At 36.9% G+C, this 27726-nt stretch overlaps 2 protein-coding genes and 1 long non-coding RNA gene across 5 annotated transcripts; 2 read left to right on the forward strand and 1 right to left on the reverse strand.

Moving 5' to 3' along the window:
* tmeff1b (transmembrane protein with EGF-like and two follistatin-like domains 1b) lies at positions 1-15380 on the forward strand. Its single transcript, XM_026258563.1, has 10 exons — positions 1-621; positions 9111-9220; positions 10394-10523; positions 11157-11183; positions 11788-11887; positions 13121-13269; positions 13384-13434; positions 13956-14076; positions 14189-14350; positions 14595-15380. The coding sequence occupies exons 1-10, from the start codon at positions 468-470 to the stop codon at positions 14665-14667; spliced, it is 1077 nt and encodes a 358-aa protein (XP_026114348.1). The 5' UTR covers positions 1-467; the 3' UTR covers positions 14668-15380.
* LOC113092816 (uncharacterized) lies at positions 14243-27576 on the reverse strand. Of its 3 annotated transcripts, XR_003287624.1 has the most exons (10): positions 25935-27576; positions 25389-25522; positions 25151-25283; positions 24654-24744; positions 23626-23816; positions 23323-23448; positions 23018-23192; positions 22784-22915; positions 22462-22632; positions 14243-14357 (listed from the first exon to the last, which is right to left on the reverse strand). It is a non-coding gene; the product is annotated as an uncharacterized LOC113092816 (long non-coding RNA). The 3 variants fall into 3 exon arrangements; XR_003287622.1 differs by having other exon boundaries at positions 25151-25522; XR_003287623.1 differs by having other exon boundaries at positions 24912-25522.
* Positions 16493-21028, forward strand: cavin4b (caveolae associated protein 4b). The gene is made up of 2 exons (XM_026258564.1): positions 16493-17151; positions 19408-21028. Exons 1-2 carry the CDS (start codon positions 16786-16788, stop codon positions 19996-19998), a joined length of 957 nt encoding a protein of 318 aa, XP_026114349.1. The 5' UTR covers positions 16493-16785; the 3' UTR covers positions 19999-21028.
* Positions 27577-27726: the final 150 nt, after the last annotated feature.

Consider the following 27726-nt stretch of genomic DNA (forward strand, 5'->3'; position numbering starts at 1 on the left):
GGGAGGAGGTGGTTCAAGAGTCACGTGACTGCAACCCATCCGTACCGACCCTTTGTTGTTGGGATTTTGGGCAGGGAGAATCTCAAAATTTCCCGTACACGAAAGGATAGCAAAGAGAACCGAGGACGAACGATTACTAAAAGACGGAAACAGTCGATACGCGTCGCCTTTTCCCTCACAACTAGCAAACAACCAGACGCGCGAGAGATGCACACAAAGACAGACCGAGAGGCGTCCGCGAGCTGTTATTGAGACGCGCGAGAGCTCAACAGCGAATCCCCGCAAATGTGCCTATGAGTGAAATGCACCGTTGTTTTTAACCGGAGTGATGCTCATAAGGCTCAGCTGGCCTTCCTGGGACACAAACACGTTTTAAAAGGGATATTTTCCGCATTCTGCACAGCTTGCTTCTCTTTTGTTCCCCTGCACCTTTATTTAACAGGTCAAAGAGGAGAGATAGATACATCATGTTGGTGGGCACCGGGATTGTAAGGTGGACCCGACCAGACCTGTCTGTGTTCTGCTTGTTGACCATCATCCTCAGTCCAGCGCTGGGATCCGTCCAGGCATCCTACCAGCAGAACCCTGATTGTGTGTCCGGCAAAGGCAAAGGCTGCTTAGGTAACGTTATGCCCTCACAATTGAATATGTTGCATGAAAATCAAAGCATGCTCACTTTGTATCCTTGTTGCAGATATTGCACATTTGTTGAAGATGGAGATTCGAGCATGGCCTCTGGAGGCTTACGAGATGCAGGCAGTGTAGGGATGCTTAAATTAAACTACCAATGTGTTCCTGTCTAATAAACTGATGCATGGGGTTATTCTGAATTGTGTGCAAACATTACCTCACTTTTGAATGGGCTGGCGTAAAGCATCCATCTTTTGGTGCACCAGATCAGGTGAGACAATATAAAGGGAAGCGTGAACCCCACCCTATACCATCACTATCATCAGATCAGGCTCGGTGGTAACCACAAATTCTCTTCAACTAAGGAAAGTGCTTTCAATAAATAAGATTCTGTTGGGGTTTTTTATAGCTTTGTGTATTGTTATTCCTTTATGGACAAGGATGGGTCAGTTGTTATGTTTAAAGCCACATGCATGTGTTTTGGGAAGGCAACATTGAGCCCCGCTGTCCATATACTGTCCCGTATGGCGACCAATGGGGGGCTTTCAGGCACGAGGCCCGTTTGAAAAGGTGTTGTGATCATAATTATTGTTTTGGATGTCCTTCCAGACCTTTAGAAACACATGCTTATTGTCCTATAGATTGGACAATGGATGTTTCCAACCGTATCCAAGTAATTGTCTTAAAGATTAGTGCAGTTAATGCCTTGTCATGGCAGTTGAATTGCAACATTTGGTGATTTTTAGGGTATTTGCAAATGTATAAAGCTTTAACTTGTTTATAAGAATATTAAAGACCGATATAATTTCACATTTTAGGCCTGTTGATTCAACTAGTATGCTTACACCTGATGACTTTTTATGCACTGACTGTATGTGAAGTATTAAAAATAAGTAGGCGTTTAAAACGTAACCTTTTAACACAATGCTCATCTCTGGCTTTTGGGTCATTATATATAATGTAAACTCTCCAGATGGGCTTCTTTCCCCTCGCTGTCTTTTCTTTTTTAAATCCTGACACCCTTTTTGTCACCTAGAATTAATAGAAGGAAAAGCAGCTGACAATAGCGGCCATTGTGCGCCACTGTTTTCAGATTCAAAGCTCCAGGCACCAGTGGTTTAATCGGTGGCTGTTCTGCATAAGCAACGGGCTGGTTATAAAAGACAGGAACACAATGGAGCAAGTCTCAGGGGCATCCAAATTGCCCTCAGCAGTTGGGATAGTACTGACCACAAGCAGAAAAGCACCCTTCATTGACGCCCTTCTCCTTAGTGTCACTTATTCACTAGACATGCTATTTTTGGCCACCGTGTTAATGTTGTTTCTTTTATTAAAGGGCCTAGTGCAGTTCTAGATATATTATGGCAAGTTGACAAAGTTGCCAACCTTGAGGAAATTGCATTTAATTGTTGTGTTAGTTTTTGCATTCTGTGAATTCTGTATTGATGATGTTCCTGGAATTTGATCCTGGATCTCAGTTAATCAATATTAATGCGTGCATTTCAGCATTTATTTATTGCTTTTACTTGTCAGCAAATGATAAATTAGAATGCATTTATTTCGCCCTCATATTTGTATATAAATATCAAATTGCTTACCTGATTTAGGAGAGCGGTTTTGCCTCAGGAGCTTAATTGTTATATTGAATTGGTGATGCAACTCAGTTTCGAAGTTTGTTTAGCATAACAAAAAAAGTAAAACAAATGCTTTTGTGTGAAAAATATGCTAAATTATTAACTTGGCGTGAGCGAAATAGGAAAAGAAAAATTTGCCAGAGTAAAATATATTGTTATAAATCACACCAATTTAATTTACCAGCCTAAAGAAATTGGGCAATATATCATATTAGTATACTACCAAGTGACATAAATTACACAAAATATAATATTTATTTGTATTTATGCATAGAAGTCGACGATAAGCAAGAGAACAGAAACTTCAGTAGTTTACTTTTAAGTGTTTCTAATTTCTATTATTCTTTAAATATGCCATTTGAATTTTAGGTGATGTCATTAGATAATGTGTTTTAAATAGCATTTAATGTTGAGTCCATCCTGTGCACTTACCAATCAGAGCTCGAATCTTTGTCTGATCTGGACAGAGAATGGAGAATCTCTGAAGCTGCATAGGATGATTTCTTTAAGTACTCTTCAGCCTATTTCTAGACCGCTCTTGAAACATGCATCGCTCACAACACAAAGCGCACTCATCTGAGAGAATATCAATTGGCATTCAGCTGCCGTTTTGTATTCAAGGATGCTGGGGTTCTAAAGCAAGGCTGGATATGAAAAACCCAACTCTTATTCTCATCAGTCAATTTAATGGCTTTCCATTGAACAGACAAACGGCCTCTAAATCACTCCAGTGCGAGAGAGATGCTTTATGCACATAGCTTCCCTGCAGCCCATAGGTCTGAAATCAATGGCGTCCACAGTGACAGGGCGAGGGGTCGACCGAAGGGAAGCGGTATTGCAAAGCTTTGCATAATGCATGTGTGTGCATGCAGCGGGCGTGAGCCCATTTAAGGCTATATGTTCACCCTGTGTGTTGTTGCGCTATTTTAGCCCATCCTTGGTGGCTTTCTGTTTTAGACGGCAAAATATTGTGCTGTGCATAGTAGAATGTAAGCTGAAAATGTTTAAGCAGATCGAATGTAATTCTTCAGCTGGTTTGGACATTGAAGTCAGCGGCAAATATTTGAAGGACTAGCTGAGTTGAGGCTGCTCTCATTGGTAAACATGAGCACTGAGCGCCCGCTGATCGAGTGGAGCTGATCGTCTCCGAAATCAGCGAAGCATATCTTCAGATAAATGCTTTTATAAAAAAAACACAGATTTGAGTTTTAAACAACTACATTTTCGCCTGAAATATTTTTAATACTACATTTCACGGCACAATTACAGTAGTATTTAAAAAACAATAAAATTATAAAAAATTATGCTAATGGTGGTTGAAATACAATGCTGTGTGAACTCAACCAATCAGCATGTTCAGCGCTTAAGTCCTGCCCCCAAAAGTTCCAGAACTTTGAAAAAGTACTTCCTCGCGAACAGGGACTTTCTTACTTTTCTTTTTAATGTTTTTTAGATTATTAAAATTTCCATTACACTGAATAATTTTTTTTTAGTTCTTTAGGGAAAATGGTTCTTTCTGTGGCATCCCTTAAAACAAATAATCATCTTAAAAATTTTTGGATGTGCTCATTTAGGATATTTCTTGTACTTCTTGTTTTTGTCATGAAACATTATGCATTGTACCATCAAAGTGTGTTTTGGTCCTAAAGTACTCAACTCTGATGTCATGCTTGAGGATTCTGAGGATTATTCCGGCGAATAATTAGGAGGCAATTATTTTAAGGAACCCTTCACAGATGGTGCCTTCGAAGAGGCCCAGCCCACAGTAAACCACAATTACTCCAACCCACAGACACTGCTAAATGGACCATGCTGGTAGGGCTTTTGTTTCCTTCTTCATCTGTAGTTAAACCATCATTTTGATGGTTAAAGTTCTCCTCGCGTACTTCAGAAGAACCGGTTCCTACCTCTAGTTAATGGATATAGGTTGTATATATAGTTGTGGTATTCTTTACCACAAGACTATAGCCTGTTGGGATTGCGATGAAATACATTTAAGATGTTAGAAGATATATTTCTCCAAATAATTCACTGCCAAACAGAGGTTGAACCGAGTTTATCACTTTAAATTAATGTTACTACCCATCTTGCAGATCAAAGCAGCGGTGGTTCCTGACCACTAGACTGTACAAACGTTGTACTCCTTCACAGTAATGGCTCATAGCTTCATACCTTTGAATCTTTGATCTCACAACATTAGACTAAGAGATCCGTATCATGGCTTGTTTGATCTCAAAGACCCGGCTGATCTAATGAGAACAGTACAAGTCAACTGCAGTGGATTCTGGTTTGGACTCATTAACAACAGCAAGAAACTCAACCCTCAAACCAAAAGTGATACATTTTGCTACTTTGAAGTAGCTTTAAGTGTCTCTGTACTTTAACTTTACCCATCTCTCTTCTGTGCTATAACAGTCTTGCCTCTTAGTACGTATATATATGCCTTTGGCATATCAGGAACACGCTCAAAAATAAATAAATAAATAAATATGGATATATATATATATATATATATATATATATATATATATATATCCATATTTATTTATTTATTTATTTTTGAGCGTGTTCCTGATATGCCAAAGGCAAAGAGGCACTACAGAATGGAGAACACTCATGTAATGCTCTGGTCCCTCACAGTAGTTTACAGTTGTACAGTTCAAGCATGAGCAGAACATTGAAATGATTAGCATTTATTTGAAACTTAAAACTTGAAATCTTATTATTATTTCTTCTTATTATGTTGAAAACATTTGTGCTGTTTTTTGTGAAAACCAGGATCCTTAGTAATAAGATTTTTTTTTCATTAATATTTTTGTTTCATTATAAATATATTTACTTAATATATCACTTTTGACCAATTTATTGTATCCTAGCTAAATAAAAGTAATAATAATATTATATATTCTATGTGTTTTAAGCCGATTATATATATATATATATATATATATATATATATATATATATATAATCGGCTTAAAACACATCTCTTCCATCTTTATTTGACCATCTAACTTTAACACTCACTATTCTAATTCTATTCTTTAAAAAAATCTAACTACCTTTCTAATCTTTTTGTATTCTATTTTCTTTTCAATTATTATGCCATTGTGTGTGTGTGTGTGTACAGACCTCTAACACTAGCTTTTTACCTGTTTTCTTTTTATTTATTATATTATTTAAAAGCTCTTGCTACGTGTACTGTTAACCTAACTGAGACTTGTTATAGTACTTATATATCATTGCTTTTTTGTTGTTGTTTTTGATTGCTTCCACTGTCTTCATCTGTAAGACGCTTTGGATAAAAGTGTCTGCTAAATTAATAAATGTAAATGTAAATATAAATATGTATATGTATGTATATATATAAATACATACGTTTGACATAATTGCATGTAAAGCTATATTTTGACCCAACTCTTACCACATGCTGTGCTTTTAATGCTGTATTCGCAGCGCTGGACTCCACAAGAATCCCTGCTGAAAAGTCATGCTTGAATGTTCATACTGGTTCAGGCTGGTTTATGTTGCCGGTCTAGCCGTGTCATTAAAGTTGCATTTGCATAACATGGCAAAAGCAGCACAGCTCCCTTTAGACTCATATTTACATTGAACTTCTTTCAAAAATGTCTCTAATCTGTGAAATGTTATGAGCTGTTGAAGAAGGAGAAAAGTAACTTGCATAAGATGCAGTTAAAGGGCCTTGAAATGGGAATGTGTGCCCAAAGTTGAGCTATAATGTCACAGCTTCCTTCTTTTTATAAGAGACACTTTGCAGGGTCTGTTGACCCATTGAGGAGATGATGAGTATCGACTGGTCTCCAGCGGATGGGCTACAGGCAATGGACTGATGTCCTTATCTTTCAAACGGCATTGATTTCCGTCGCCGCTCTGATTATCTTTGTGCACTGTGAGATCTGGGTCTCCCCTCTGCCCCTCACACTTTGTGCTTTGTGTTTGTTCGGAGATCTGCAGTTGGAAATGGGTCAGTGCAGATGAGGGACGTTTAAGGAACATCACATGAAGGAACTAGGAGTTGAATCTGGTTAGTTTTGAAGGTTAGGTCTTACTGGAGTGGGGATATGTCTCAGTGAGTTCTGAGAAATTTGTTTGTAAATATTAAACAGACTAGCATGAATGTCCTAATTGTAAAATTAATGCTATAGCATAGTTTTACATTGAAAACTGAACTAAAATAACAACAACCTTAAATATTGCTCAACCTGCTATGGAACATAAAGGGATAATTCACCCAAAAATGACTCTGTTTTTTGGATCTTGTACTACTGTCATAGTCTAATACTTTTTTTTGTTCTTCTTTTAGACATGGTTAACCATGGTGTTTTGGACATATAACATATTAAATATTATGTAAATGAATATAACTGTATATTAAAAAAAAAAATCTAATATTATATGTAATTTCCTACCATGGTATATATCAAAGTACCATGATATTGTCATTTGATACCATCTCTCAGATGTCTTTTTATGTTTTCCCCCCTCCTGAACCGAACTTTACAGTTTTATTCCTGTCTATATTCTGAAGAGATCTGTTCAAGTATAATTTGACTAATTTATAGAACATTTTATACCTACAAATGTGAGATATCCAAAATCCTCTGTAAAAACCTGTATCTCTTATGTATAAAGACTAACAAGACTTGAATCTGGCTTTATCCATTGTTTAGAAAAGTATGCAAATGAGCGCATATTTATTTTGAAAAGACCTCATTTGCATATTTAATCACAACTTGTCAGAAGACTTGTAGTACAAAACATTTGTCTTAATGTACTGTTATTAATCAAGTGTTTGTGTGTGAACATAGTATTCCTCATTGCTTTTAAATCTGTTATTACTGTACAGGCATTACTGTACTCAGGCTGTGAAATCCAGTTTGCTTTGACAGTGTATTTGTAATCAGTGGTTCAATTCCCACATGTGCCAGACCCAACACATCATCTATAACACCTCCACAGATTAACCTCTCATCTCATTTAAACAGCCTTATTAACTTCCAAAGCTGCTCCTCCAAACTTCTCTCGTTTGAAGTCTGTGCATTGGTTTGATTGGAACACTTCTTTTCTACAAAACCACTTGGCTGGGTTTCTGTGGCCGCAGCATTTAAGCAGTTTTTTTTAATACACGCACGACTCGGCCGAATGCCAGGAAGCGTCTGTAGTGGCTTTAAGTGTCTGCTTCTCATTAGTGGGCTGTCTTGTGCCTCGTCTCACCTGCCTGCATTTACACGAGGTTTACTGCTGCCCGCTGCCCTGCATTTGCATAAAGAATGACCTGCTTTGAGGTGCTTTGTTTTTAATTTAAATGAAATCTCCATTCATATCCTGGGGATAACAGCAAGAATGGTTATTATAGGCTACCTAGCTTGCTTTGAAGTGCTTTGTTTTGCTACTTTAAAACTCAGAATTATGAAAATTTTAAACATTTAAAAAATTCATGTAATATAACACACCCATTCATTGACTATAATACACAATAATTTGATTTGGCTTTGAAACAGTATTTATTTGATCAAACTGATCTATTTCAAATTGTAATAATAATTTACATTATTATGGTATATCTGATTAAATTCACTGTAATATTGTGAAATATCATTACAATTTAAAAATAATTGTTTATTGTTAATTGAATATATTTTAAAATGCAATTTATTTCTTGTGATCAAAGCTGTACTTTCAGCAAAATTACTCCAGTCTTCAGTGTGCCATGATCCTTCAGAAATCATGCTGATTTGCTGATTTATTGCTCAAGAAAAAAACATTTAGTATTATCAACGCTTATACCTTTATGAATAGAACATTTGAATGATTAGGATTTGTTTGAAACGGAAATCTGTCATCTTTATTGTCATATTTAATTAATTTAATGCATCCTTTCTGAATAAAAGTATTCATTTCTTTTTAATATACGGATGGGTATAAAACCTGTTCATAATACCATTGAGCTTTATTGTGTATCATTATGATACCATTTTAATATATTCATACACAACTGTAGTTACACTTAACTGTAAGTTACTATAAATAGTACCATGTTATAATATGGGCTGTGATTGTCCAGGGTTTCCAAGCTATGTCTGGGTTTTTAAAAATATATATATTTTGTGGTAATATATCATTCCAAACCTGTAAGTCTTTTTTTCTGTTGAGCATAAATGAAGTTTTTTTCCAAAACATCACTGGAAGGCAAAACACAGAGGCATTTTTCAAAATATCTGTATGTTCCACAGAAGAAAGAAAGTCATACTGGTTTGAAACACCACAAGGGTAAATAAATAATCACAGACACTTCATTGTTGGGAGAATAATTTTTGAACTGACAAAGGTTTGTCAGTCCCAGCTGTGTGTCAGATGGAGGATCTGGCCTTGCTTAATTTCTGTTAATAGGCTTCTACTCACAGCTAGTGGTCTGAAATGTGTTGGACACATGCTCTCTCCAGGGCAGCAGTCTGATTTCAGAGCAGTATTTTTCACAGCTTTGATATTGGGTGGATGAAGCTGATCCTAGACTAGAATTTTAACTTTAAAGTAACTTCCTGCTTCCAAATATAGAAGGTTGGTTAATGGTATATGGGTGAACATTCATATGGACCCTCATTAACACAACATGGTAACATGTAGACTCATTAAACACAGACATTTGTCGGCCACCTGAACTTGTAGTAGGGGCGTCAGTGGCATTCTGTGGCATAAAAGGGCTTCCATGCATTTTACTCCATGAGAAAAGTAAAAAAAAAAAAAAAAACAAGCCATAAAAATGGTTTAATTCCTTGCAATATGATCAAGATCAAAAAGTTTGTCAATGTTTTGTCTTATTGTCAGATCTGTCAGAGAAGAAGAGTGACCTGCGTGTGTGTGATGCCACCACGTGCCGTTTCAATGGCATCTGCCAAAACAACGGTGGTGACATCAAATGCGTATGCCAGTTTGAGGTACACATTTTACTTCTTTCATTTATAACTTTGCAATGATGTTTGTTTTTATAAAACAAAAACCTTTTGAAAATTTGCTGAAACTACTCGCTCTCAGGCCATCCGAGATGTAGATGAATTTGTTTCTTCATTAGAACAGATTTGGAGAAATGTAGCATTACATCACTTGCTCACCAATGGATCCTCTGCAGTGAATGGGTGCCGTCAGAATGAGAGTCCAAACAGCTGATAAACACATCACAATAATCCACAAGTGATCCACACCACTCCAGTATATTAATTAATATCTTGTGAACTGAAAAGCTGCATGCTTGTAAAAAAAAAAAAAGTTGATTGAAGAAAAAAATGAAGATGTTTTTAGCCTCAAAGCATTGCTTCTGGTTCAAATGAGTCCTCTATCCATAATATATTTTTTTCCAGGGAAAAGTTGTCTTATCTAAATCAGGACAGAAATATGCACAGAATACAAGCACCATTTATAAGTGAAAACAGTCCTAAACAAATATGGTGGTGGATTATCATGTGAGAGGAAAACAGAGGACTGATTTTTTTATTTTTTTTCCACTGGAAGAAGTGTTATTGATTATGCACTTGTATTTTTGCCAGATGTGATGTTTTAAAGCTAGAAACATATTAATGATGGATGTTTCTTACAAACATGCATCTTTTAACTTCACAAGACATTAGCTGATAGACTGGAGTGACGTGGATTACTGTAATTTTTTTTATCAGCTGTTTGGACTCTCATTCTGACGGCACCCATTCACTGCAGAGAATCCATTGGTGAGCGAATGATCGAATGTTATAATTATTCACATCTGATGAAGAAACAAACTCATCTACATTTTAGATGGCCTGAGGATGAGTACATTCTCAGCAAATTTTATTTTTAGGTAAACTATTCCTTTGGTTCACAGCCTATCATGGACTTAATGTTGGTTCGACGGCTTCTGTCCACTTCTGAATTTTCTGTGATTGTGCTTCAGCAGATCACTCAAATTATAATGCTGAATCAATGCTGAAGCATTTACCTGCATTCATTTTACCCGTCATTGATCACTGAGCCATCTCAAACATATTAATGTAAAAAATCAGAAGTGGCTGAACTCAATACTGCGTTCGAAACCACACATTTGTCTGTGAAGCCTCTCACATGTATTGTGTTTGCCGCAGTGCTCTAAGAACTACGTCCCTGTGTGTGGTTCAAACGGAGACACCTATCAGAACGAGTGCTATCTGAAACAAGCAGCCTGTAACCAGCAGAGAGCCATCGCTCTGGCCTCTGAGGGCCCCTGCTATCCTGGTAAGTCCAGACCATCTCCTTCACTTCCTGAAATCAAAAGCATTTTAAGATGCTGCAACAATCACCATTGGTCTGTGATGAGGATTTTTTTGGGGTAGCTGGAATTTCAGGGCTTTTCTGTCATTTTCAGTGACATTTTCCATAATGTTGCACCATTATTGTATTTTGTACATTAAATGAAATACATTTTTATATTTATTTGTATATGAATTATGCACATTATCAAGATATTTATTCGCATACAATTTTTGATGGGCCTCTAACTGGCCACTTGTGACAAAATTGGCATCAAGAAACATAGAGATGAGCCACTTTTACAAATTAGATCGATTTTTCTGGGGTCCAGGAATGCTATTTTAAAATCCTGTGTATATGCAGAAGCTTTATATTAGAGACTTGTGAGCAGTGTGATCTGATACATGACAACCTTTATTTTTAGCTCCTAAAATTATTAATCTCCTGATTACTTTTCATCCACAAATTACATGCCATGGCTCATAATAATTTGATATGCACATTAATAATACATAATGCAAGGACTATGCACTACTGCGCTGCTGCTATCACTGTATGGACTATTGATATGTTTATAAATGGAAAGTTATAATTAGTCCTACTTGTTTCTTGTTCCAGATAGCAGCTCAGGATCTGGAGATGGAGGTTTGTTTTCTTTTCCATCCTTTTTTCGGACCATAAAGCAGCAACAGTAATATCAAGGAAATTGAAACGTGGTCATATCTGGGATTTTGACCTACAGACTTCAAATTATCCCAGAAACGGGTCACCTCCCATCACTGTGGAACGCTGTAGATCAGCCAAAACATGCCATCTGAGGTTATTTTTAGCCCCATCATGCTGGAGTTGCCAGTTCTGTGATAAAAGAGTGACCCGGCGCTGCGCTGGGTTTGAACCTCCCCTGGAGCGGGTTTGAAAGATGAAGGCTTGTGCTTACGGGACGCTCTAGAGCTGTCATTACAGCAAATTACAGACCACTGCAGGAACACAACTCAAGTTTCATATTTCAATTTCAAGTATTTCAAAGTGCCTTTAATTAAAAAATAAGCCTTCATTTAGAATCAAGTGGACAACTGTGAAGGATAAATAAGAGGGGAACAGTTGGTACAAACAATACAGTAAAAATGTATAACGTAAATAAGGCAGGAGCAGAAATTCAGAGAGTTCCTCAGTGCTAATAATAATGCTTTAATAAAATGTTTTTTTTTTAAATAACCTCAATTTAACTTGTGTTATCACTGTCTTACAGAATTTGAGGGATCAGGCACGGATTCGGGCAAGAAAGTCACAAAATGCAGCAACTGCAAGTACGGTGCTGAATGTGATGAAGACGCAGAGGATGAGGACACGTATGTGCTGCATTATTTCCTTTATGATTTCTGTATTTATGATGCTGTCTGGCCAGATTTATGAGTATCCAGGAGTTTTTAATGAATAAGTCCTATGCTATTTCATGCCAGCTTTTTAAAGGTTTATTTTATTATTTTTTGGAATATTGGAAAACAACTGTCAGTTCTATCAAAGCCGTGAAAATAACATTTCTCCCATGAGATGGGGAAGCATTGCAAAACTATTTTTTATCAAAAGTTTTTCTGCCTGGTTCATGGTCCTTTTGCATTTTCTTGCCAAGCGCTAATGAATAGTATGGACTAACTCCAGGAAGCACTGCAGCTTCCAAGGAGCTCGGGGAAAAAGAATCCTACATCAGCTCTCAAAACACTCCCAGCTAATTAGAGTTCTGTGACATCAGCCAGCAGGGGGAGACAATCACACAGGACAGCTGATGTAGGGCCAGATTTACAGCCGATTTTAATAGGGACCAAATTTACTAAGCATTACAACTTAGTGTTATTTTAGTAGCACTGATATGCTATTATAGCTATTGCTAATATTTTGAATTAGGTTTTATTTTTATATTTTGTTTTAATAAAATGTTGTTGTTTTTTTGAGTATTTTTTTATTATTATTAGGTTTAGTTTTTTCATTTCTATTTTTTATTTTAGTTTGTGTTATTTAAGTACTTCAAGTAAATGAAATGAAATGTTGCCTTGACAACTTCCTAAAATAAATGTAATTTTTAAAAGTTTATTTTATGTTTTAGTTAGCAATAACAGCCTTGACTGACGAAAGCCTATTTCTGCCACAGAATAAAAAAAAAGGGAATTGTGACTTTTTTATATCAAAATAAAGAAAAAAAAGGCAGAGTTGCAAAATATGAACTCAGAACTCTCACCAAATTTCTCATCATTCCAAATTTACATCTGACATTTGACCTTTTCTCAGAATTTTGAGTTTAGATCTCCCAGTTTTGAAAATTACGAAAGGTAATCGTGACTTTTTATCTCACAATTCAGAATTGTACGTTTTTATAGCACAGTTGTGAGATACAAACAAAATTCATAATCGTGAGATAAAAAGTTGTGATTACCTTTTAAAGAAAAATTGATGCTGTGTTTGAAAAAAGCTTCCACACTGAAGATTTATCAAAAACATTAATGTTGTATCAGCTAAATGTTTTGCCTTTGAATAATTCATAGCACAATTAATTTAAAATTGTCTGTTGTTCTTTTTGAATGTTGCAGCTGTTCGTGTAAAATCGACTGCAGTGGGCACAATGAGAATCCAGTGTGTGGCACAGATGGAAACTCCTACCACAACCCCTGCCTGGTGCGAGAGGCGTCCTGCATGAAGCAGGAACAGATTGATGTCAAACATTTAGGGAGATGCCCAGGTCAGATCCTGTCAGTCACAGCACTGCAGATAATGCAGTCACAGGTTTTTTACGTTAGATTTGGAAAGATAGTTTGTCTACCAAAGCCAATCCCTGTTTGTTTTTATCATTTAGATAAAGACAAAGCTAAGAAAAGTGGACTTCCATACAAACCAGAATCGACTGGTAAGTTCATTTCTAATCATCACTTCCATAATGTGAAATATCTCAGGGTGGAGAACATCTAATGAGAAAAATAAATGGTTCTATCCACTTGGAATTGATTGGATAGTGAAAAGAGTCACTATATGACATGGTCGGAGGGGAGGGGCTGAAAAGAGTTTGGTCATATCAATCAAAAACAGAAGGCATTTCAGAGAGATTTATCTTATGCTAACCAAGGCTGATTTTATTTAATGGAGTATAGATTAAAAAAAAAATTGAAATAAATATAAATGTTAAATATGTTAGTAAAAAAAAAAAAAACTATTTTCTATTAAAATATATATAAACAAAATGTAATTTATTCCTGTGATGCAAAGCTGAATTTTCAGCATTATTGCTCCAGTTTTGCTGGATTTGCTGCCGATTTGTGAAGATTATCACATACCCTTAATAAACTGCAGTCCTCAATCTTAAGTGTTAAAAACAAAGCTAAATCTGCTACTTTCAGCAATGGAGTTAAAAAATGAGTGTTGTATTTTTAGACCCAGCAAAAGCCGGTGAAGAGAAAGGATATGGCTGGATGCCCATTCCCTGCACAGATGACGACGCCAACTTCTGTGTTCATGGCCAGTGTGAAATGAATTTCGGCATCGCCTCCTGCCAGTGAGCGTCTTGTATTTGATTGCACAGAACCATGTGCATCCTTTTCAGGTGTTCATTAAAAAAGGACATTGGTTGGAAAATGAGTTTCAGGTGGTGTCTTGTATTTCCACAGGTGTGATTCAGGTTACATGGGGATACAGTGTGATGAGATCGCTGACTTTAACATCCTGTATGTAGTACCCAGCGGTCAGAAACTTCATTATGTGCTCATAGCTGCTATCATCGGAGCCGTGCAGATCGCCATTATTGTGGCAGTTGTCATGTGTATTACCAGGTAAATGCTGGAGGAAAAAAAATTGATAACATTTCACTACAATAACATTTGGTTTATTAGATAAAAATGTGAAATATATATAAATGTATACAATTGATTCATTAAAAAAATTGAAAATATCTAAAATAAAATAATATAACAATGTATATATAATATAGCTATTTTATAATTGTGTGTGTGTGTATATATATATATATATATATATATATATATATATATTTTATTTTATTTATTTTTTTTATAGGAAATGTCCTAAGAACAATCGTGGAAGACGGCAAAAGCAGAACTTTTCATCAAACGCCTCAAGGATGATGTAGCTTGTTTTTATTTTATTTTTTTTATACTTTTTGTACCGAGTGGATTACAAAATCAATGTGCTTTTTTTTTTTTTTTTGCTTTCTTGACTCTGGACAATAAGGTCATTATCAATTTTAATTTATTTTATTTTATTGGATGGTGCCTTATTGTTTTCAGGACATTTAGGTACTTGATGTCAGTGACAAACACTGTCAAATGAATGATAAAAGCCAGCTCTTTTTTGTCGATTTTTTGTTTGTTTTTATTTTTCCTTTAGATTGTGGTACCAGTTATTTTCACATATTGTTAAATGTAACTCTCGGCACACAAACTGTACCACAAAAACGGACTTCCTCGATTTTCATGGAATGTGCTTCTTTACTGAAAATATTAACTCTGAACTGTCTTTAACAGCCCCCTTTGATTTGATTTTTATTTCCTCAAATCAAACATAGCTGAACACCAAATTTAATTGGACATGAACAAGTGCGCCGACGAAGTGATGACGTTTACAGTTTCTTTATGAAGGGAATTCCAGAGAATGAAATGCGTGTTTGACTAGCTAATCTTATCAATGTTGAAATGTTTGTAGTTTTTATGTTCTAATGTTATCAGTGTTGTTAATGTTGAAAGAAACATTATTGACATTAATTTAATTCTATGAACTGCATATCGCATGACCTGTGAAACTGTGTCCAGTGCTGTAGATTTAATAAAATTTAATTCTGTCTTATTTTTGTTGGTTGTACACATGCTGTACACACGGTGTATAGTTGGTTGTTAAACCTCGAGTAATTCAGATGTGGCCTGTACTAAGTCATACAATCTCTCAGAGTAATCTAATTGAATCCAGTTCAAGTACTTTGTAATGTGACATCTTGAAATCATTAGCATCATGTGTCAAGACTTCAGGTTTGAACCAGTTTGAGCATGTTTACAATTTTAAAACGGATCTTGATGTCTTAAAGGGATTATTTACTCACTTTCATGTCGTTCCAAACCTGTATGACATTTCATCTGTTGAACACAAAAAAGATATTTTGAAAAAAATGTCAGTTGTGTGGACAAAATCACGATTCAAAATATTTTCTTGTGTTTCACAGACGAAAGAAAGCCATAAAGGTTTGGTTTGGGGTGAACTATCCCTTTAAGTGTGACATCTTGGCTTCTCAGATTTTAAACTGACAGATTGCATCGAGAAGCAGCTATTCGCAGAACAAGGATCTGACCACAAAACTTTGACTGTTTGCTCACATTAAATTTTGTGTGTAGGAAAGTGGTGTCAAGTATCAGCTGAATGAAGAGTTCTGGGGAATTAAGTAGCCTCGCTCATCTATGACATGAGTGATGAGTAATTATAGACTAACTCTTGGTTTAAGAATAGACTGCAGCTGGTGGCATCATTTCATGGGTTTGGACAGCCTATCTTAAGGTGGATCATCTTCCCCAGGTCACCACGTGGATGTTAAAATCATGCTAGAGTTGACCTTAAAGCATTGTGGACATGGTTGTAGGCAAATTGCTCCCTCAGTTGGGAAATTTCCAACTTCAGAATTTGGTAACGGTGAAGCTGAAACCTTTTGTGCAAAGTTGAACAATCAGGTGACTGTCAGTGATAGAACATCTTGGTATCGTATGTGCTATTCTTTTTGTCAAAATATGGCCATGCCATTAGATTTTCATTGAGGAAACTTAGCTCTTTGTATAATAAATAGTGCGGTTGAGAACGAAGGGGGTTTCCATTATCTCAGCTGCACACGCATCTTCTAAAAATGACGAGGTGTCACCTTACTGTGGATATTTATAACACTAAATTCATGGTGAGTTGGTTTGGTGCCTCCTTCCAACCCCTCTGCCCTCTTTTCCAGTCAATCCCTGTGTGTCTGGCCTTTGAACCTTGTGTTCCCTATATACAGGAAGGGTGGAGCTTCTATATTCTCCAGAACGTCCATGAAGATCCAGTCAGAGGGCGAGTCCGTCACATCCAAGCGTCTTCCAGGGCCCACCACGGCCCCACGATCCAGCAACCCACCCCATAACCCAATACCCCCTTGTGCACCAACAGAAATCCACCAAAGCAGGACCTGAGACCTTCAGCAGTTCAATTCTAGGGGCCTTTCTGGGTTACAAGGACAAGCATGGCCGACAAACTGGGACTGGCAGGTGTGGCGGACGAGCCCAGTGCCCTGAACATCTTCACTCTGTTGGAGAGGGTGTCCGGGATCATAGATAATGTGCAAGCGTGCCAGCAACGCATGGAGGACCGGCAGCTGGAGCTGGAGAACACCGTGAAGACCATCCAGGCGGACGTGGTGAAGTTGACGAAGGAGCACACGGTGACGAGTAGCACCGTGGACAAACTTCTAGAGAAAACACGCAAAGTCAGCTGCCACGTCAAGGACGTCCGTGTACGGGTGGAGAAGCAGAACATACGTGTCAAGAAAGTGGAGGAAACTCAAGGCGAGCTGCTGAACAAGAACAAGTTCCGTGTTGTCATCTACCAGGTAAGACTCTTTGCTTTTAGTGGCATGCAAATGTTTTCTTTTGGACAGGATTTTTGGGGTGGGGTCTCTAAAGCAGGTCCAGTCTCGGAAACGTACCTTAGAATAGTGGAACTTTTTCCTTTGCTCATGGCTAAACTCCATGCATTGATAATTTTTGACTCTGACCTTGTCCTACGACATTTTATCTTGAGCAAATGGGGTTATTAAAGATAAGACAGATTATTTCAAGATACAAGGTAATCCAAGATAAATCCTGGTGCATTAGAAGGTCATGTGGCCTACAGCCAAAAGCAATACAGCAGGAATGTACTGCCAGTCCCTCAGAGAACGGAGGATTAGATTGGTGGCCATTATATCTGATATGTGGCAGTAATACACAGATAAACCATGTAATGTGATACATGAATGAGTACAGAATTATGACATCATAGGGGAATGTTTTATTGCTAAATGTGGAAATACTGTTTCATACATCTGCAATGGATCGGCTATTTTTTAAATATCTTGATAATTATTTGGGAGCTTTTATTATGACGGCCAAATTAGGTGTACAAAAGCACTTAACAATGAATTAAATTAATAGAAAAATCAGCACAATTATTAACCATATTTTATTAATAATTATAACCCTAAAGTAATAGGATATAACATATATTGAGAGGATTTAAAAAAAATGTTGATTATTTAAGTTTAGGCCTAAGTTTAAGTCCGTTTGAATTTAAGACACTGCATTACTCAAAATTCCACTTGTTTTCAGATACATAATTATGGAAAATGTACAATTTCAGTGATTTAGTTTAAGATTTATCAAATTTTCTGAAGATTTATCATAGAAAATAGGCTAGTGTTCTGCATTTTCTATATCATAGACCATTTTCTTGAGGACTAATAGGCTACTAGTTTAGGCTACTTAGATCGGCTAATATTTTCTTTGTCTAACAATCTTTTTTTAATTAGTCCCCATGGGTTTAATGATCTCTTGTACCGTGAAGAGAACAGCTGACAGATTTGTTCAGGGTTATTCTGAGAGCTGAACTGAAGCTTCATGTCCTAATATAGTGCCATTGCGTGATGTTGAGTGATGGTTAAAAAAGCTGTCGACAGTCTTTAATAACCGAATGAACATTGGCCGTTTGTTATCAATAGTCCTAATCTAATATATATATATATATATATATATATATATATATATATATATATATATATATATACACGGTGTCAATTGCACGAATATGCGGGATATTGGTCCACCATTTAAGTTGGTGGTTGTGAAGCTGTACAACCATCGAATTACAAGTGGTTTGAAATGAAAGATCAGGTACATTTTTAATCTGTTTCAAAAGGGTTTACATTACAATAATATCTATCTATATATAATTCGATGGTTGTACAGCTTCACAACTCAATAGTATGCTGTGCAGATAAGTGGTAATGGACTATTTTGTTTAAGCGGAAGGTTTAAGAGAGCAAGTAATATTATACAAAAATATATATATTTACTTTGGTAAGTAACCAGTCACATTATAATTTATGCTCTGTTTTGCTATCCTGTTGATTATATGGTTGGTATATACATTAGAGATGAGATAAAGCGTAGTGGTCAACTTGGATCAGGTGTGCCTTAATAACCAATCACATTACAGCCTTAACGTCATTAAGTTTCGGTCAGAGTTGTGCAACATTCAATCGGAATGGGAAATGCAGTAAATTGAATCCCACCTGTCTCAAAAAGTCAGTGACTTCTCTAATAAAACGGTATTTTTTTGGTGTTAACTCGAAAAATAGTTAAATCCAAAAGTATTGTTTATTGTAAAACATGTTGAAGATTAGCTAATAGGCTGTCGGTTCATTAAATGATAAGCTGTTTCCTATAAAAAAGCTGTTTATTCAGCATATTGAAGGAACTGACATCCATAAAAAAAAGGACTCTGGTCTTCTTTCTCACGTACTGCCAAAAGTGGAAGCATTAGCATTATCCTGTACGCTATTTTTGGCTAAAGGTTGCAGGCTTGCCTTTTAGTGGCTTTGGCTCCTAGTATGCCAGTTAAGACCATAATTAGCTGGTTTAGGTGTGTTTAATTAGTGTTGGAGCAGGTAACTTTGGACCAGGACCCTGGAGAACCCTGCTGTAAACTTATGAGATGGGTTGTCCATTATGAGCTTTTTTTTATTTTAAATAGTCTAAAACCATTTGATTTAATGTCTCAACTGTGCTATATGTGGTAAAAGTATGGTAAATGTATTCTCTTCCCACAGGGAGATAACGAGGTCCCAGCTGTAGCTGCTCCTAAAGCATCTCCGAAGGGAGCAATGGGTGGAGACACTCCCATAGACCCAGATGCCCCGGACGCTCCGCTTCCCGACTCGGATGAGGAATACATGGTCGTTGAGGAGGCCGACTCGTCTACTGCTGCCAAAGTAAAGAAGACCGGCCTGAAGCGCTTTGAAAGCCTGAAGCAGACCTTCTCCCGTGAGAACATGACTAAGACCAAAGATAATCTGGGCACCAAGGTCAACAAGCTGGGTATGCGCATAGTAACAGCAGAACGACGTGAGAAAATCCGCCAGTCTGGGGAACGGCTGAAACACTCTGGTGAGCGTTTCAAGGAAACCATCACGAAAACCGTGCCAGCAAAACTCAACCTGAAGAAGGAAAGGACGGTGGCTGAAGGTCAGGAGGGAGCTGAAGGGACCACGGAAGGAACAGCACCCATCCCACCACCGAAAGGCCGCAAGGCCAGCCCCGGTGTGGCCTACTCAGAGCCAACGGAGAAACAAGAAGGTCCAGATGAGGGCAAGAGCGAGGAATCGGAAGTGCCAATGTATGATATGAAGCAGCTTTCTTAAGCCGCAAGTCTTGACAGTCACATTTGGGGAAGACTTTCGTACAGATATGAATTTGATTATGGAGAACTTGAAGGTGGAAAGATTGTACATTTCAGAGATCTTGCATCTAAACATGAATTAGTGGATGGTTACGACAATTGAATGAACGGAATAAGGAAGTTGTACATTACAAACAATACCCAGAGGTGTTTTTTTTTTCTTGTTTACATCTATTATGGACTATGAAGGGTTATGAATGCTAAACCAGTGTACTGAGATGACTAGGCTACGGTTTTTAATTTAAGTAAAGCTAAAAACATGGTGCACTCAGGGATTTTCTTTGTCTTTATACTGCCACCTATTGGAGTGGATGCAGCATCATGAAAAATCAAGGTAGGAGATAATATTTGTAAGACACTGATGTCTCTACTCATTCTTCAGGGGTAAATGTTGAGGACAAATCACTGAGTGCACCTTTTACAAATTGATATTATCTGTTAGGTGTGTGTAAAAATATTTGTAAGAAATTTCTCTGAATAGCAGAATTTACAAATAATTCACAGAGGAGTGCATTTTGGGCTTTTTCTGGAGAAATTCATATATTGTGGTGTGGACTGACATCCAGCATGTCAACAGTGAATGAGTTTAGAATTACATTTAGATGTTGTAGTGTTTTTTTTTTTTTTTTTTTGGAATATAACTACCTGTGCAGACAAGTCATTTATAAACAATATTTTTCTGTGCCACTCTGTGTAAAATCTGAAAAACAACTTTTGCAGTCTAAATTTTTAAATAAACATATTAACTCAATCAGCTGGTTTCTGAAGAGTTTCTGGTAGAAATGCATTTAGTGTATTAGTAATCAAGACTGATTATAAGAGCTTTGCAATCAGTCTGATTTTTAAGGATCTCAGTAGTAACAAAGTGTTGCTGTATGGCACTTTTTTACTATTATGCAGGTGCCTAACCTTTTTTTATTGGGGGATGGAGAAAATCATCACAGACAACATGGTTGTAATGACAATAAAAATCCTGGACTGGCACCATGAAATTGTCTTTACATTGTTTGTTTTTATCACACTTTAAGCTTTACGATGTGCTTGATAAATGCATGTATTATTTTCACCATATATAGACATAGTTTGGACACCGCTGCTGTTAAAGTGAATTAACATAAATGCACTGCCAAAATAGCAATCCCGGATAGTAGACCACTAATGAGGCATTTCTGAATAGTTCAAGAAAAAATGCTAGACGCACCTCTATATGTGCAAATAATTGTGTATATTTCAACGTATTTTATTGCTGCCTTCAAACAAGAGAAAAAAAACAAACATATTTCACAATAAAATCCCTTCCATCGCATGTGAAAATTCAAGTGTTAAAAACAACTGTATAAAAGACAAGTAGTCATATTATTGATAATTAGTCGAGAAAAAAAACAGTGGCTTACACCAAACTCGTACGTCATATGCCTGGAACTGCATCCATTTACACTATTGAGCGTAAACTAGATTAAAGCCACAGGAGGCCTATGTTCACCCCGCGGAGCCATGTGAGACACTGTCTTTTTAATGGATGGGCACTTTTTATTGAACTTCTTTTGGACTGATGCATGCAACACACGCTGAGGTGCATTAAATTGCTTGAAAGATCAAAGACAATTTTTAATATAACTGACTGGATTCGTCATATACACCTAGAATGCCACAGGGGTGAGTAATACACAGCCTACTTTTCATTTTTTTGCGTGAACTAACCCTTTAAGACAAAACTAAATAATAATAATTAGAATTGTTTGCATTTGTTTCTTAAAATTCATTATAAATATATAATCTTTAACTTCATTAAATTAAGATAACCAACCACTGTTATTTCGTATAATTGACATATTAATATTTTTATTAATATTAAATTTATTTTTATATTTTCTGTTTTCATTTTCAATTGTCATTCCGTTTTTAGTAATTTTGTTGTTTTTGTCATTTAAAAAAAATATAGTTTTGAATAACTCAGCTTCCAACTTGCCTTAGTTCCCAATATTTCAGAATTTTTCAGTAATTGCGTTTAGAATTCTTATAAACATCTTACATAAAGTTTAAGATTTTCATGAATACAGTCCCAGGTGTGTTAGTGTTAGCCAGTCTTGATTTTGTGTTAATAACATCTGAAACAGCCAAACCTTTTATTCATAAACTTATGGCCATGTATTGTCTTAATTTATCCTTCCCCTGAATACATTTGGTGATAATTCTGTCAGTTTTGCATTTTTTTTTTATCCAACTCAGCACCTTCCAGATAGAGGCCATCTTTGTTCATCATGCGTGTGACATTGATGAGTAGGATGACGATGTCTAGGGTCCAGCCTTTAGATTGATTAATTTGAGTGTTCTCTTGATGCATCAATGTTAGGAACAGTATGCTAATAGAGAAACCTGAATTAAATTAAACCTGAACCTGAGTCAAATGAGATAATTGACCCACCTGTGGATTGAAAAACCCTGTGAGCCAAAACTGATGAGGTCAACCACTAAAAGTCCAGTTGTGGGACTGCTGAACTCTCAAGGAGTTTGGTGAACCAGAAACCCAGTGAGGCAGCTTCCCAAGAGATCTTCTGCCAGGACTTTATGGGCTGTCCAGAGCGTCACAGAGATTCTTTGACATTATTATAAAAAAAATAATTGGGTTACAATTTAAGCATATTTTTATAGACATTTCTGATGGCATTGTTAATATTTCTCCTCTTATTATTATTAAAATCATGAATTTATTTTCTGCACTGTAGATGAAAGTTTCCAGAACTCACCATCAATGGCAAGTTTAAGTTCAATGAGGGCACTGCGGACACAACCAATGACACGCTGCATTCTGTCAAGCTCTTGACGAAGAAATATAGTCATGGGCTGGAACTCTCCCATTTTTGTGTGTGACTCATCACCTACATAGAGTCATTTGAAAGTTTATGGTCTGCCTTTGAATAAAACACAAATATGCATAGCTTAATAAAGAGGTGGCCCAATAACTTCATCTTTATCTTCACCTCATGTGGCACACAGTCAGCAGGAAGTTAGGTCAGCAGGAAGGACAGATGACTCCCTGATCTCGCCCTCCCTGCAACTGCTGTCCTTGGGTTGGATGTTGAGGATTGTGCTCATGGTTTCATTAGCCATGTTTGTCTGGCAGGTGATGTCAGCATTGGAATAGATGCCAAATACCTATTGGATGAAATTCAATTCAATAGGTTATAAGTTCTGGGACCACCCAGCTGCCCCATCACACCATATAGAAAATAACAATAGAGTAAGTAGAGTTTATGAAAAACTAAAACTGTTCAGCTGTCCTAACCTGGACTGTGGTGTGGAGGAAGGCCACAGCGTAGAAAAGAAACAAGTCTCCACTGAGGCATGTTGGAGATCTCCAGCTGTTCCTGGGTCACACTATTGCATGTCTGCTTCAGTCCGGCCTTCATCCCTACACCGCAGATCATTAACCCACATTATCAGTCTATGCATGCGTAGTGTTTCATTTCCTGTTTTATTTCTTTTTTTAATGAGATGTTGATAGTTAAGAGCTAGAAAGAAATTCTGATAACAATAATGATAAATCTAGCAAATAAGGAAGTAAAAGCATAATTTTCCCCTTCTCTACCTTGTGGAGGCTCGTTGGTGAATTTAATTGAAGACCTCTGTGGTCACCCACAAGCTGAAATTGTCATGGATGTTCTCTGTTGTAGTAATGCCATCTGCCATCCCAGATGGCATTTCTGCAGAAGTAACCAACCTCCATCAGACATGTCCTGCCTGTCCCTGTCCCATGGAGATAGGCTTGCAAGGAACACCCTGAAATCAACAAGAAAACTGTTGAGCAACATTTGGATCTCAAAACATATCAATCAAACCTTCACATCAAGTTATATCATATTTTAAATGCTAAAAGTGAGACTGCAAATTAATATGAAGGTGGCACCAGTCTTTACAAATAGTTTGACATACAAATATTTGACTTTTAACTTTGTATTATTATAAATTTAAATAAATAAATGTAGGCATTTAGCAGATGCTTTTATCCAAAGTGACTTACAGTGTATTCAGGCTATCAATTTTTACCTATCATGTGTTCCCGGGGAATCGAACCCCCATCATATGCTTGATAACGCAATGCTCTAACACTTGAGCTACAGGAACACTATTCTTTGTGTAATATTTGACTTTGAAGACTTCCTAGCTTGCATTCTCTATATTTAGTCTTGTGAATAACAAACACACACACACGGTCAGTGAGAGGTCAGTGACTTCTTGTCACTGCTTTGAATTTGTCTCAGCAGCTGTTAGAGATAAATGCATGCTGTTATGCTATAAATAATTAATATTATATGCATGTTAAATATAATGGTTAATTAAACACAATATTCAAAGTCGAAATTTAAACTAATCACTGCCAATAGTGAGACAGTGTTTGCAAACCAAGAATCACATTACAGTAAGATTCGATTTCTTAATCTTGTCTTTACATGTAATATGAAATCTTTGGACAATAAATATTTCACCACAGTACAACATGTGAGTGTTGCTGTTAAAATAGTATCTCACATAATCCAGTGAGTGATGGGGGGTGAACAGGTGAACTGGGAAAGCTACAGTATGCGTTTAACTCATTAGTTGATTAAAGTGGTTAACCTCTTAAATATTTGACACTGCATCAGTGTTGTGTCCAGCATGCAGTGCCTTGGCTTGGGCTTGACAGAGTTTAGGTCCAGAGATGCTACGCCTGCAAGAAGGTAAAAAAATTAATAATTACTTGGCCTGAAATAAGTTCTTAAATGGACAATATTTTCTGATTATATTGAAGTTAACTGTTGTTAAAATGATTTGTGATATTGAGATAAACAGCAAACTGTAAGTAGGCAACATCTGCTAAAACATTATGATTCAAACCTTTTATGAAGGTCTGAAATTCATTGTGGGAAACATTTTTGTCTTGTAGGTCTATTTTTAAATTTAGAAGCAGCGTACAAAGGAACTTGTGATCTTCATCGAGTCCTCGAGCTGTATATTGAAACACTTCAAAAGTGAGATACTCCATGATGTTGTCTAGTCTTTTAGCTGTAATGTGGGACATATCAATGATGTCCAGAAACTGACGTGGTGAAGTTACACACGTATATCACACTGACCAAGCTCATCTCCACAAGGGGTGCTCCCCCTGGTTGCCACTGAATGGTACTCCTCTTGAGTGTGGTTTGTTCATTTCAGTCTCTGCAGCAACTGTTAGCTTTTGACTTACCAAGGGATGGCAGGAGATTTTAGCTATCAAAACAGAATTGTGATTCAGCTTTTTAAGTCATTTTAAAAGCACATGACTATAACAGAAGAAAGTACTTCCTGTGCAATAGTCTTGGTGACTCTGAGCACCTCAATAAGAGATTCATCTTCCCCTAGAGAGCCCTGAACGCTGGTTAACTTGTACAGAAGATTGCTCTCCAACTCCTACATCTTCTGTTCGATGTCACTTCCTCCAAGAGCTTCACTCGTTCAGCCTCCTTTTCCTTCATTGGAGAATAATTGATTAAGTCAATAGTACATCTGAAAGCTATGCTTTGATATATTTATTGCTTGCTTGGATGAATAGAAAGTAAAAAAAAATAGCATTTGTTTTTAATAGAAATGTTTATTACAATATTTATTACAAAGTCTTTAATGTCAATTTTGATCAATTTAGTGGTTCCTGGAAAAAATCCTGACCCCAAAGTTTTGAATGGTAGTGTATATAAAATATATTGCAAGAGCTAAACAATATTAATGCAGCTCAACATTTTTCTTTGAATCATACTGACCACAAGATGGCACCATTTTCTAATAATTTGGCCCACTCAAATTTGGAAGAAATGACATATTCCCACCCCTACATTTCATGTTCGAAAAGCAATACCTCTTTTGATCATATTATGAAGGCAGTACCTTAGCTTCGACCGTTTGCCACACTCTCAAGGGCACTCTCCAGGTGGGGACCAGGGCAGCAGCTAGAGGTCACCTCTTCCAGGAAGCCTCTGTCTGAGCAGAAATATACACTGGCCAGTGTTTAAAAGATCTCATCTATGGAGGGGTCGGATGGCTGAGTGCAGTTAAACACACAGAACTGGCGTTTGAGTCATTGGGGGATATTATTGCGGCCACCTCCAGGGTGGTTCATTTCAGCCACCAGATGCAAGTCGACTGCGCTGATGAATTCCCCAGATTGTCCCGGGCTTTAAAAACCTCCTTGCATCATCAAACAATCTGGTTAGTAATATGAGTCATGAACAAAAACACAGGAGGCTCATTCATAGAAAAATAGGATGCTATCGAGTGCTGTAGGGATAACATATTTTTGTAGGCCAAATCCCGGAAACTGAAGTTAATGGGTTTTTATCAGGGGGCATTAAATGTCACCAGGCCTCACTTTTCTGCTTTCATAGCTTCTTTGTGTTTTTAATTGCACTCTTGCAAACTATTTGAGCTCAAACCTTCAGGGAAAATGTTTTTAAAAGACTGAAAGTGTCAGAAGCTTAGTGATGATGTTAGTGAAACTAGACTTGTGCAGTTCCTTTACAAGGCTACGGTTATTGTATTTAGGTTTCAAAATGCATACAAGTTGAGTTCATATGTGAACATTATCATGATAAACAAAACGTGTAAGAATCATAAACTTCCATTGCCCACGGAGCTTATTTTCTACTATATTCCAAATGATAATGGAAAAATCCTATTATGTTTTTGTCGAGGGAACCAGGGTGATTTGAACTTCCAGGTTGGCTAACAAACATTTGTCATCACTGCAGTGCTCTATAATTTTTTTACTTGTTAAAATGCTTTATTTCATTTATTAATTATGCCTTGTTATTTGGCAGATAACTCCAAAACTACGGTCTTTATCTGTTGAGGTCATCTGTATGATATAAGTAACTCTTGATAGTCTGCTGGAACATGCCAGGCAGAGTGACTGAGGAGAAGTTTATGCTTTTGCTCAAATGTTTTTCCGGCTCATACTTGCTCATGTAGCCCTGTGGCTCATGGTCTGGTTGCCCTGTGTGCTGGGCAGGTCCAACATGGCATTGTGCTGTTTAAAGAATACCTCCATCTTGGCTCGATCATCTAATTCCAGCAAAGCACCATTTGCCATTCAATAACATGAATTAAACAGAGCTTTAGTGTGTCTAAAATTCTAACTGATAGTGTATATTAATTAAAAAAGCCACTCAAGCTTTATTTCATTATACTCTAAAATAATTGTGACTGTGCATCAGAAATGACCTGTAATAAATTAGTTTTTTGCTTGATGTACATACACTCAATTAGCTGCATTTTAGGGGAAACCACAGTGAAGACAAGTCACCAAATCCTGAGGAAAATAGTCAATAGTATTTGTGAGGGCTTTTCAAAACTATGTACAAAATCCTCTCTGACCTTTCCTTAGGCAATGCCAAAAAAATCAATGGAGATTTTTATATTCATAATGGCTTAAATGGTTTTACAAACATTGTATTGACATGTAGATAGAGTTGAAGGAGGCCAGCAGCACTTTAGCTGTGTTGCTGGGATCTTTTGCAACCAGACCTTCAGTATGGGTTAATAATAATAATAATAATAATAATACTTTACATTTATATAGCGCTTTTCTAGGCACTGAAAGCGCTTTACATTGTCAGGGGGGGTATCTCCTCAACCACCACCAGTGTGCAGAATCCACCTGGATGATGTGACGGCAGCCATA

Source organism: Carassius auratus, unplaced genomic scaffold (assembly GCF_003368295.1).
Source record: "Carassius auratus strain Wakin unplaced genomic scaffold, ASM336829v1 scaf_tig00214714_1_2670353, whole genome shotgun sequence".
NCBI lineage: Eukaryota > Metazoa > Chordata > Actinopteri > Cypriniformes > Cyprinidae > Carassius > Carassius auratus.

What these genes read in the sequence shown, in the direction of transcription:
- tmeff1b (XM_026258563.1), top strand. Translation starts at nt 468, where the DNA reads ATGTTGGTGGGCACCGGGATTGTAAGGTGGACCCGACCAGACCTGTCT. An exon ending in TGAGGGCCCCTGCTATCCTG is followed by an intron (nt 10,524 to 11,156) that starts GTAAGTCCAGAC and finishes TTCTTGTTCCAG; the next exon opens with ATAGCAGCTCAGGATCTGGA. An exon ending in ATACAAACCAGAATCGACTG is followed by an intron (nt 13,435 to 13,955) that starts GTAAGTTCATTT and finishes TTGTATTTTTAG; the next exon opens with ACCCAGCAAAAGCCGGTGAA.
- cavin4b (XM_026258564.1), top strand. Translation starts at nt 16,786, where the DNA reads ATGGCCGACAAACTGGGACTGGCAGGTGTGGCGGACGAGCCCAGTGCC. An exon ending in TCCGTGTTGTCATCTACCAG is followed by an intron (nt 17,152 to 19,407) that starts GTAAGACTCTTT and finishes CTCTTCCCACAG; the next exon opens with GGAGATAACGAGGTCCCAGC.